This window comes from Ceratotherium simum, chromosome 1 (assembly GCF_057802395.1).
Source record: "Ceratotherium simum simum isolate JZ-2026a chromosome 1, ASM5780239v1, whole genome shotgun sequence".
NCBI lineage: Eukaryota > Metazoa > Chordata > Mammalia > Perissodactyla > Rhinocerotidae > Ceratotherium > Ceratotherium simum.
This window is the reverse complement of record NC_141900.1, coordinates 85,658,679-85,671,561: the sequence shown is the minus strand read 5'-3', so window position 1 is coordinate 85,671,561 and position 12,883 is coordinate 85,658,679. Positions and strand designations below refer to the sequence as shown.

Genomic DNA, 12,883 nt, shown 5'->3' with positions numbered 1-12,883 from the left:
TGGAAAGCTGTGGGGGCATTTTTGGTTGTCACAATAGTTGGGAAGGGAGAGCTACTGGTATTTAGTGGGTAGGGCCAGGGATCTTGACATTTTGAAAGTGCAGGACAGTCTCTTACAACAAGAAACCATGCCACATCTGGTACAATTTTCAAATGTTCCAATGAAAAGTTCAGAGGAGTAAGAAACCTATTTATAATTATCTGAGTTTCAAACCTTACTCCATTTTACATATTAACAAAAAGTATTTATTTATTTATTTATTGTGAGGAAGATTGGCCCTGAGCTAACATCTGTTGCCAATCTTCTGCTTTTTGCTTGAGGAAGATTGTCACTGAGCCAACACCTGTGCCAATCTTCCTCTATTTTGTATATGGGACGCCACCACAGCATGGCTTGATGAGCGGTGTGTAGGTGCACGCCTGGGATCCAATCCCACGAACCCTGGGCTGCCAAAGTGGAGCACACAAACTTAACCACTATGCCACCAGGCCAGCCCCAGTATTTTTGTAGTTTTAATACAAACTAGTTTTTCCAAGAAAGCAATAACTATGTAAATCAAGAGAAAAATCATACTTTTTGTTGTTGTTATTCAGAAATTTACAAAAAGTTGTTTATAATTTGAGAAAATCATATAATTTGGCAATACTGCTCTGATGCTCTGGAACCAGAAACACATTTTTACCTACATACATTTGTAGCACTCTCATTCAAATAATGCTATGAGTAAGTACAGATATCTGACTATTCTACTATACTTGTACCAGAGCACTTACATATTGAAATACACAGTATTTTATTATAAATTACTTTCCTTTTATTCTTTCTTCATATTTCAGTTAAGATTTTATGTTGATTTTTCAAAAAATTATATGTACCTAGATATGTTATATCTGAATTTCATTTTAAGATAATACAGGGGCATTACAAAATATTTTTTTTTTATAAAAAGGGGACATTGACTCTGACAGGGGTGAGAATCATTGTACTAAACCCATCATGGTAATCCCAGTGCCGTGCCAGGACTCGTGGGGCATGGCATGTGTTCCAGTCCTGCTCAATGACACATGATGGAGTATCCAGGAAGACTTCTGGGAAAGGTTTCCTTGTTCTTAGGAGAGAGGAAGAAATGGTCGTCTTCCTCTTTATGGCAGTTTGTGATGGCTTAAAGAGCCATAACCATCTTGCCATCAACTTGAAGATGAAGTAAGCACAGTGAGGAAGCAGCTCTAAGAGAATCACAGACAAATGAAATTGGAGCCCTGAGATCCTGCATCTAAAGTCCATCTTACCTCTATAGAGTTATATATAGAACATAAGAAATTCCTTTATGTATAAGCCAGGTTGAATCAGATTTTCTCTTATTTGCAGCTGAAAGTAGCCTAACACAGAGTTGCCTCGTAGAAATGATACTGGAAGGGAAGATAAGGGGAAGCATATAGTATAGTGGAGAAAGCAGAAGCTTGGGAGTCAGATATACTGAAGTTCAAGTCTTGATTCTATGATTTACTAGCTGTATAACGTCAGACAAATTACTTAAACTCTCTGAGCCTCAGCTTCCTCGTTTATAAAATGGAAACAGGAATACCTGCTTTACATGGCCATTATAAGAATTAATGATAATACTCACTAAGCTCTTAACCTAGTACTTGGCATGTTGCAAGCACTCCATAGCTGGTGGCTATTATTAACTACTGTTATCAGTGGAGAAAAGAAAAGGACTCACAGCAGTCTGAGCAGTGATGTGTGTGCAACCCACAATCTTGGCTCCAGCCAAAGGTTTTTCTCCTTGAGCTCTCTTCCTCAAAGCCATCAGTGCCGGCATTTCTGAAAAGGCCCAATACATACACAGCAATATTAGAGAGGAGGGAAGGAGAGATGAAGAATAAACAGAAGAACTTATTCTCTTAAGGTAAGATCCTTCCTCTGCTCAGGTTTTCTGTTAGATTAGGTTTCTCAAGGGATCAAGACATTAAACCTGATTTGCCTTTTATAAGGGACTTTCAGAGGCAAATGCTCCAGTGTTCTAACTCCCTATATCCCAGTCCTCCTTATCTAGTCTCGCTCCGTTTTCCTTGTATAGGGGTTGCTTCTAGACCCATCAGAATTTACTCCCCCTTACCCCTAGTGTTTCCTGAGCTCAGATTTCTTTAGTTATAAGTATTCTTCAAAATCACACTGAAATTTCACAAGCTACTAGACCCCAAGATATAAAAGGACAAAAAGTCACAGGCAGCTTGAAAAAGAAAAGGTACTTGCTTTCTTTACCTTGTTCAGCAATTTCAATTTCTCTTCGTCCAAACTCTGCCTGTTTGATGTTCTTGACACAGAAGTCACTACTTCCCTTGGAGTTCTTTTGCTGCTTGTCCCTGGGAGATGTCTCATCATCAGAGCTATCTGTATATGAAGCCGCTGAAACAACAGAATAAAAACTCTCAGGTAAAAAAACAGCTTCCTCTAAAACTCCAAACCATGGAGTGAACTGAGGCTTCTCTAGTCATCCAGCACCATACAAATTTACACATCTGATAAGCACCTAAATGGCACTGTGGAGCTGTCTAATCAACTCCTATAGAAAGTGCTATCCACAGGTCAGAAAGAGGAAGCTGAGAGAGGTTGCCAAAGACATTCCCCCTGGATAGTATTAACTTGGGCTAACTTTATCTTCAGAACATGCAGAAGTCCTTGAACATGAAAAAAGAGAGAGATTACACCATGGTAGCAATAGGTTACAGTATTTTTTTGAGGAAGATTGGCCCTGCCCTAACATCTGTTGCCAATCTTCCTCTTTTTCTTATTTCTCCCCAAAGCCCCAGTACATAGTTGTAGAGTTGTAGCTCTTTTATATGGGATGCCACCTCAGCATGGCTTGATGAGCAGTGAGTAGGTCTGCGCCCAGGATCCGAACCGGCAAACCCTGGGCCTCTGAAGCAGAGGGCGTGAACTTAACTGCTCTGCCACCGGGCTGGCCCCAAGGTTACAGTTCTTCATGAAAGATCGTGGTCATTAACCTATGGGTTTCTGGGGTCCTAGCTACCCTTCTCTGCCTCTGCTTAAACGCATGATGTAATTTGTGTTTTAGTACAATAACTGAACAGATATGACCCAGAAAACAAGGAACCCATGGGAAAGTAATTAAGAACTACACAAAAAGTGTTTGTCTGACATAACAGAGCTTTCTTTTTTAAGACTGACTCTGATGAGGCTGAGCTATGCCTGCAGACCCAATTAGACACTGACAATGAAGTATTCAGTGCGCTCTCCCTTCTTGCTGGCCTCAGTGGGTCCTGCATTAGGCATTTCAAATTCCCAAAGAAGTGGATAAATCCTCTTTTGGTATAATAAAATGCTCTGATAACTAATTCATTTAGCAATATAAACTAGAGGGTGGAAGGTCTAAGACTTTTGATTGTGGCTAATAGGCAGCTGCTGCTGCTATTCCCAGGTTTAGCTCAGTTCTTTTCAGTCTTCGTATATTTTGTAGTTGCTAATCATTTGCTGGATGATTTGAATTAATCTCCCTCCTTGATTTATGTTTAAGTTTCTGCGGATAGTTCCCTCCTAAGTAGTCCTCAAGGTTTTTGAGAGAGGAAGGTTGGGAGACATAAAGCATTGTCTGTAAGGCATTATATATCTCTCAACGAGATGATAAGTATTTCCATCACTTTTGAGGGGAGAAAGCTGCAAAAGCTCAGAGCTCCTAGGGCTACAGTGATCTGATCTACTTATATCCAGAGAATTAAGGCATTTCTGAGATTTCTTAGCAAAGGGTCTATCTCTGGGAGGGCTGTAAAAGGCAAGTCTGACCTTGCCCAGTTAATCAGGCATGGCACTACAAAATGTTTGGGCAGCAGGGGCCTGAGTATCTCTCCTGGAGCTGGAAAAGTGCCCTAGAGCAAAGTCCTAACACGAGACAACAAGAATGAACATGGGCACCCGGGGAGGTGAGAGAATTAATAAATCCCTAAAGGGACTTTTGTTCTTGAAAGGAGCTAATCTGTACAAAAAGTCTGTGGTTCTCCCCCGTAGGGTAAGCAAGAGCTCAAAGCACCTTTGGCAACAGAGACCAGAAACAGCTTCCTGGGCAGTCATCTATTTCACTAATCAATACTCAGAAAGAGCTTAGGAGTTGGAGGTTTAGGGGAACCAAGCTTCTACCACCTGAGAAAAGAAAGATAATAGCCATCCCTAATCCTGATCCAAATTTACAGGATAATTGCTTTTGAAGAAAGTGCTTACATTCAGAATATCCTGAAATTTCAAATCCTTTTCCAGAGCCATGATGATTTTTATGTTTCCTAATGGCCATTTAAATATAGTGGTTACATGCTCTGGAGCCAGACAGACTTTGGTTGAAATCTCAGTCTCTGTTTCTGGGTATGTAAAGTAGAAGTGAAACCAGAACCTGCTTAATAGGGTTGTTCATTCACTCATATATTCAGTCATTCACACATTCAGTTGTTCATTCAATAAATTTTTATTGCGCATCTACTATGTACCAGGCATGGTGTAAGTGCTGGGGATATAAGACAGATATGGATTGCCTTTATCTTCATGGAGTTTTCAGTCTAGTAGGTTAGCAGAAAATGAAATAACTAACTACAAAATTAATTATTTAGAGTTTTTCTTTCCATATGGTTATAATACATCCTATGAAGCAGACCGTATAATAGGCAGACATGACTTGTCAGAGTAAAGTTGTTGAGAAGATTAAATAAGATAATGTAAGTAAAGTGCTGAGTGCAATGCTCGGTGTAAAGTAATGAAGCACTCAATAAATGATATTAATACCGGCTTTTGCACATATTTTTAATTCAATACCAGATATAACATCTTAAGGATTCTTACTCAGCTTTAGGATTTTGAATAGGAAAGAAATAACATACATACAATATTATTTAGCAGTTTCTTTTTTTCCTACCTCCATCATCTACTAATCTACCCAAGCAGCAGGTGGTTGGCTGGCAGTGATTAAAAAGGCTGAGACTGGAGTCCTAACTCTACCCAGAATAGCTCTCCTCTCCTATGCCTCTTCAGCTTCTAAGGATGAGTCAGGGAAAAAAACAAACAACAACAACAAAAAAACAAAAATTTCCCCTTAAGAAAAGCACTCCAATTTTTGGCTTGAGTTGTTTTCTTCCAACTCAAAGAAAAAAATTATTTATGCCACTTCTCTAGTGTAAAAGGAAAAAATGGTATTTTATTTTCTTAACAGTAGTCAAGTGCTTATTGTTAGTTCAACCAATCTTTTTCTTTGAGCCAAAATGGATTTGTTTTCAAAGAGCCCTTTACACAGACCTGTTATTAGGTGAGAACCAAAAGTATCAGTTGTCTAGGTTGACATGAATGCAAAATGGCTGACAGATCCAGACCAAGAGAGTGTTATTTCTGCAAACACAGTGGAAAGATTATTCCTGAACCAGCGTGACATTTATTTTTTGAATCCATACTCATTTCTGCCACTATATTTAAAGATTTTATTTATTTATTTATTCTCCCCCCAAAGCCCCAGTAGATAGTTGTATGTCATAGCTGCACATCCTTCTAGTTGCTGTATGTGGGATGCAGCCTCAGCGTGGCCGGAGAAGCGGTGCGTCGGTGCGCGCCCGGGATCCGAACCCGGGCCGCCAGCAGCGGAGCGCGCGCACTTAACCGCCAAGCCACGGGGCCAGCCCCATCTGCCACTATATTTAAAGTAGCACATTCATGAAAATAGTTGACATAGCATTAAAGATTTCTTCTAGGAAAATTTAGGGAAACCTAACACATACATACACACAGGCTTGAACAGTTTCTAAAGTGTTTGTAATTGTCAGCACACTCTAAAGCCCAGAGTCATAATTTAATTAAAAATGAGCACTCAATAACCAAGGCAATAACCTACTGATGTATATGGCCTGAGACTTTAGCTCTAGCTTCACCTCTAATTGGTTAAGTGACCAATTTTCAACTTACCCAACTGTAAAATAGGGAGTATAACAGATCCTCTCTCTCCCATGCTCTCCCTTTCCCCTAACTACCACCAGAAAATCTTATGAATAAATGAAATAATACCAAAAAAGGATTCAATTTCTAGGTGGAAAAGTAATATAAAGTACAATATAACTTTACCATGGGATATTCTTTTGTTTCATGATACCCCAGAATTAAAACATAACTTGATGAATCACTAATCCACCATCTATCCCACAGAACATGCATACATATATTCTACAGCTCAGGCATGATTAAGCCTTACCTCTTAGCAGCTGTGATATTGTGGGTTATTGCTAGAAGAAGCAGTCACACTCCTGGCTGAATGTCCTATCAGACTATTTTAAGTCAGGCAACTCCTCTTGGGCCTCATCTATTCTTTTGGTAATGTAAATAACAGTAGGGCCCTCTGTGTCAATGTGCAGCAGATTTCATTGATAAATGACACTCTAGAAATATGTGAAAAGCTATCTTAGCAACCAAAATACAAACAAACAAAACTGTGTTATTTGCAAAAACCTAAAGATTCTTCAAACTTTATAAGAACCAATTATGAACTAAGAGACTTCAGTACTCCTTCCTTATCCTTAACCAATTAACTCACTGCAAAGGCAGCTTTTTCAGAAATATATCACTAAGAATGATTTGACTTTGAAGAAAAGTCCCTTCTATTAATTTGTTTTTATGAGGTTTGTGCTTAGGGAAAGAGTTTTTTTGTTTTGTTGTTTTATAAAATAATTTCAGGGATTAATGCAGGCTTTTTCAACCTAGGTTTCACTAGAATTAAACCCTAATGCCTTGAAGCATCCATTGAATATATGAATTTACTTCTCTCCTATGCATCTAGAAGGGTACTAGTTATGAACCATCCTTTGAAGAACTGAGAAAACAGTCTCTCAAATCATTTTCCATCTTCTGTGACTCAGACGAGGAACCCTGGCTAAGAAAGGCTGGTAGAGGTTCCTAAATGAAAGCATGGCAAAACTTAGTACCAGGATCATTAGGAAGGGAGTAGGCCACAGCCTAAGTAAGCCTCTATGTATCTTCAGGAAAACAAGCACTTCGGACAGGAAGGTATCTTTTTTTGAAATGTCATAAACATTCTTCTAGCTGTGTACATACATAGAGTATATCAGAGACTTCAACAAGGAAAGTATAATAATGTCTCTGGACATCCTCACCAATATTTATTTATCGAGCACTGCTTATGTGTCAAATACTGTTCTAAGCGCTGGGAATACAGCAGTATGAAACAGACAAAAACCTCTGCTCTCATGGATCTCATATTCAATTACGAGAAGAAAGACAACAACAAATTAGTAAAATATATGTTATATGATAATAAGTGCCAAGGAGAAAAATAAATGAGGAAAATTTGATAGGGAGTGTTGGGTCGGGTGTTTGTACAATTTTAAAAGAGTAGCCAGGATAGGCCCCAAGAAGAAGGTGATCTTTGGTTAAGAACTGAAGAAGGTAAGATACCCAGCCAGGGTAGCTTAGAGCATTCCAGGCAGAGGGAATAGCAAGTGCAAAGGCCTTAAAGCAGGAGAGTGCCTGGCATGTTTCAAAATAACAGTAAGGAGGCTAACATGACTGGAGTGAAACAGCTGGGGGAAGGGGCAGGTTTGGGAAAGTAGAGACGTGATTAGAAATATAATGGGAAGCTGGATGGAATAGGGTCTTGTAGGCCATTGTAAGAACTTTAGCCTTTACCCAGAGTGAGATTCGGAAGACATTGGAGGATTTTGAGCTGAGAAGTGATATGACCTGACATTTTAAAAGAATGAATTTGGCTATAGGGTTGAGAATAGACTGAAGAGGGGCAAGGTTGGAACTCTGGAGCTCAGTTCTCAAGATATGGGAGGTTTGAGATGCCTATAAAACATCCAACTGAAAGGACTGAGCAGGCAGTTAATATATGGATCTAGTGTGTAGGGGAGAGATTTGAGCTGGAGATAAAATTTGAGAATCAAATGCCGTAGTATTTTAAACTATGAGACTGAATGAGTTCCCCTGGGGAGAGAGAAACAGAGAAGGGAAGAGGTCCAAGGACCAGTCTTTGGGGCTCTCCAATGTTAATTTCTACGGTCAATTAAATTATAACATATGCTGAAAAGGGTTCCAAGTTCTTATTGACATGCATTTGCCTATCTTCCCATACTTAGAATGCTGTGAATCAATTCTGTTATTCCTGGCTTTTCATTTGATGGGTATGGAGCGTTTTCTGTATCACCTCATATAACTTCCCATTGCCTCCATTACGAACATCACAGGCTGCCAGAGTTTTCCAGGATCACACAACAAATCACACATGGATCAAAGCCTAGAAACTAGGTCTCTCCTAACTCCCAGTCCAAGACTCAAGGCAGCAGATATCTCCATTCACAGTTTGTTTAAAAGGGTTTGACAGTTGTTCATGTGAAAAAAACAAAAAATAAAACGAGGTTAACTGTGTGTGACAGTTGCAAAAGAAGCAAACATAATCTTAGGTTTCATTTTAAAAGCATTGAGTTTATGGAAATAGCACTTCGTACAGATTAGTTCAGACTATATCTGGGATATTATATTCATATGCATAATATTTTTAAAAGGACACTTAATCTGGAATATATTTAGATGAGAGTAACCAGGACATGGGATGCCCCCAAAATCAGGCAACTAAAAATGGCAATTTTTATTTCTAAGTAAAATCTTTAAATTTCAGGGAATGTATAAGAGCTTATCAAGAGCTAAATAACTAGATAAAGCAAGGATCACCCTATCATCTAAAATGCTCCCAAAGAGGCCCAATGGCCATTTGTCAGGGATGCAATCAAGGCAATTCCAGCATCCAGTGAAAAACTGAAAAACTGATCTGTAAGTTATTTTCCATGTCCAGGATGTTTTGATTCCATGCTCCTGAACTTAATATCCTTAAATGGATATATAAGGTTGATCATTTTTGACTATAAAAAATGGCAATTTCATATAGTTCAACCTAAAACGTCCAGGTTTTCCAGGGTGACACCAATCAATATCCCTCACCAATGAGCAATACCAGGCCACTATGCATCCACTTAGAAACCAAGGGCATCAAATACACTCTTCTAGGTAAATAGATATTTTGTAATCACCCTCCTTGTATATGGGGTTTTGGTGGGAAGGCAGGCATTGGTTTTTTCTGCACGAACACAGTTGGAAATGTGGCTCTAGTGTGTAGGGAAGAGATTGATTGAGCTGGAGTTAAAATTTACTATAATTATTATTATGTTATATTAACCAGTTCATGAATTTTCAACACTGGTTATTTCAGCAGAATAAGATAGGTACAAAATTTGGTATCTTTAGACAAAAATCCATAGGAATTTGTGTCACGTGCTTAACATCATTCAGTTACTGTGGGGGGAAAGTAGAAAGTGTAAGTAACAATTTACCCAACCTAAAAGTTACAGCTTCCCAAACAAGCTTTCTTCAACTTTACATAACAACTTCCCTATTTGTGTGAAGAACAAATAAAATTTCACGTCACAATGAAAATTTTCTAATGAATATTACTATTTATAATGTGAAGAGATAACTAGGGCAAACACTCAGCTTCCTACCACATTCCAACATAAGAGCAAAATAAAATAGCTCCATATTACATCAGACACATACTAGCCACTGTTGCACAAATGGCCAACGCCTTCAAGGGGTTCCACATGGTAATAGCTCATCTGGCATTAAACGATAACTCAGTCCCAGGGCCCATATATTTGAATGAATGCCACTGGAAAGGAAGGAAGGAGTAACAAGCAATACAATGTCACAGTTTAGAAGAAAAGGAAAAGGACTTGCTTGACTAGCTACAATGTTTTCATTATTTCTTGGGGCAATTAAGGCTTCCCTGTTAATTTGCAAGTACCAGAGGGAGCGATGCGGAACCCCTCTTTTATTTTCAAAGAATGGAAAAAACACAAGTCCTTTACACATGCTGTTCAGTTAAGGTCATCAGTGAGCTACATACTGCCACCCTCTGAATAAATCAGAACTGTTTCCTTAATCACCTTCTTCTGCCTTAATTGGAAGAGGAGGCCTCTATTAAGCTCCACTCTGAATTTCCAAGAGGAATCCAAAGATCCCATCCAGAATTTTGGTCTAAATTTCAGCTGAGAGTCAAAGTGTTTATTCCAAAGCACAGGCTTGTTCACGCTTAATGAACAATGGAGGGTCCATTGGTCACACTTAATTAGCCTTCACATGTGGGTCCACAGCAGGTCAGCACTCACCTGAGCTATAGCTGTCAGTAGATGACTGAGAAATGGAACGAGACAGAGAGCGACGTCCAAGTTTGGTGGGACGTTTGTTGAATTCTTGCTTCTGGTCAGCAAATTGGATCTGCTAAGAAAAAGAACTCTAGTTATATAAAGGAAAAGAACCTCCATTTTTGAGACAGCAATTCAAGGCTTGCATTATAGGATCTTACCTTCTCTTGCAGCTGACCTGATTGTACCAACCTATATTTGGAATGTTAAGACTCTTCAGAGAGAATGATTTTTCATTCTTTACCTATTATATTTCTATCAAATTTAAATTTCTGATCCACTCTCTGACTATATGCCTTTTATAATAAAGTTGTGACCAAAAAAAAAATGGAGAATGGGATGTTCTGATTAAAATAAATTTAGAAAGTTGAGTCATATTCAGAAATCCTTTCTATAGTAGTCTCACTGAAAATTAAAGCTGGAAAGAATCTTTGAGACTATTCTAATCTTCATATATCTAGATGAGAAAACTACAAGGTACAGAAAGGTAAAGTGACTTGCATTCAGGTTTAAGAATCTCAGGAAACGGTATGGTATAATGGGAAAAAAAAATAGGCTTTCCATTCAGACAGAACTTTCTGGAACTGCATTCAAATCCTGACTATGCCACTCATTAGGTATGTGATATTGGTGAAGATGCTTTTGCGAGCCTCATTTTCTCATAAACACAACAAAGACAAAAGTACTTACCTCACAAGCTTTAGAGAGGATTAAATGAAACAATGTATGTAAACTGTGAAACACAGCAGGAAATTCAATAAATCTACTCCCTCAATCCCACCCCTATAGTTCAGTGTTCTTCTAACTCTTGCAAGTAGTCACTCTAGCTTTTTAAAGGCTTTCTAAAATGTATTAATTAGCTTTTCAGTACTAAAAAGTATAGTAAACATTATTATTTTTGATGTTATCATAAAGTATCTAAAAGCCACAAGACTGATCATTTATTAACTATAACAGATGGAGAAAGAGTGGATGACTGGACTGAATATGTATAAACCTCAATACTCTGGAGGTTGCATTTTGGACAATATATGATAATGATTTTCTTGCAATTTTATCTCTTTTACCTAATGTTGGAGGTTCCAGCTGATACTTTGTAACACTTTACAAATCAAAGCTCATATCATTTATTCAACAAATAACTTTTATTCTTTTTTCCTAATTGAATGTTTGCATAATTGCCTAGATTATTGTGGATCCAAGGTGTCACAGAGGCAGGAAGGATCAAAGATCTGACAACTGATTCTACCTTTCATGATAAAAAGATGGTTCCTTGATGGGCAGAACGCAGATACAGCACACCAGAATGAAAGCAGCAACTGACGGCTAGATTTCCTGCAGTTAGAGATAACTATTGAGTCATTTGAGTATTGACACAAGGGGACCAATGTCAAACTGAATTAGCTTAGCATGCATCTAAGAAGAATTCATAGCATTTTCACAGCTATAACAACAAATAAAGCCTGTGTGGTAGTTTATAGAGTTTGCAAATTGTTTTCAGCAATAGGAAAATTCATTGGATTAGAAGCTCTTCACAAAATGAAAAATGGCAAAATAGATTACTTTGATAAAGCAGCAATTTATTCCAAAAAGAGAAAGTGCCCTTTCTATACATTCCCATCGGATGTACATGACCTTCCATGTACTTCTTCTATCACAGCACTTATCACACTGAACATAACTATCTACCTGTATCCTGGGTAAACTATAGGCTCCATAAAGGCAGGAGCTGTGTATCTTACTCACTCTCCTATCCTCAGGCACAAATGCTTGACACATGGTAGGCAATCATGTGCTGAAACAATGGGTAGCCTATTCTATCTTCACTGCCTGTACTTGGTTGAATATTAAGTAAATATAGTAAGCATAAGCCAAGTCTAACGTTAAAAGAATTTTTAAGGGCAAAAAACGCTGGGAAGGAGAAGGTGAGTGAGAGGACCGGGAGGGGAATAGCAGTCAGGCTCAAAACTCTGGCTTCCATTTCACCAACCTTGTTCAAGACAGTGATATTTCTTTATTCTTTTTTAGACGGCCATCTAGGAAAAGCAGTAGGAATTGACTTTCCAAAGGCTATAATGAGTCACTAACTCAACAGTGCCTCCTTTTAAAAAAGAATAACACATAAACCCTGCCTCAGATATGTAACCCGCCCCCCAACACACACACACCACTAGAGGGAGCCAGTCACTCTACTTCTCTAGATTTGTAGGATTGAGGTGGGTGGGTACCCCACTAACACTAAACCATGTCACTATCTAACTGCATCATCATCTCAAACCAGTTGCCCTAAGCTGAGCTCTCTTCTCTATAAAGTCTTTTCCATTTACAGTAATTCCTCCCATCCAGGTCAAGTTTAGGCTATCTTTTGGCACTAAAGAAGACTAGGCTATGTAGGCTTCCTACACTCAGAGAAATAAGATTCTAAATCTTGTTTACTCGTTAGACACTGAACTCAAGTTTCTCTAAGACAGAAGAATATTAGAAAGAGACAAACCACTTATATAGAATAAGTTATACAATTTTCCCAAAGAATGTTTATCTTTTACTGATAAGCAGAACACACATGGTTTAAGTAGGTCATCTCTGGTACCCACCTCCCCGCCCAAGTAGTTAAATGTCATTACATTCTT

The 12,883-nt window shown here is 38.5% G+C and overlaps 1 protein-coding gene across 5 annotated transcripts in view; it reads right to left on the bottom strand.

The window, feature by feature from the left end:
* Positions 1-12,883, bottom strand: part of AHCYL2 (adenosylhomocysteinase like 2) — a 170,721-nt gene that overhangs the window by 35,232 nt on the left and 122,606 nt on the right. For 3 of the 5 annotated variants that reach the window (XM_014784916.2, XM_004418697.3, XM_004418696.3), the window contains exons 2-4: positions 10,218-10,326; positions 2,266-2,409; positions 1,724-1,824 (exon numbers count right to left, since the gene is read on the bottom strand). In XM_014784916.2, coding sequence (XP_014640402.2) covers positions 1,724-1,824; positions 2,266-2,409; positions 10,218-10,326 — 354 coding nt within the window. Of the gene's footprint in view, positions 1-1,723; positions 1,825-2,265; positions 2,410-10,217; positions 10,330-12,883 lie in introns of all 5 variants that reach the window. The other 2 variants (XM_004418695.3, XM_014784929.2) reach the window with 1 other exon arrangement.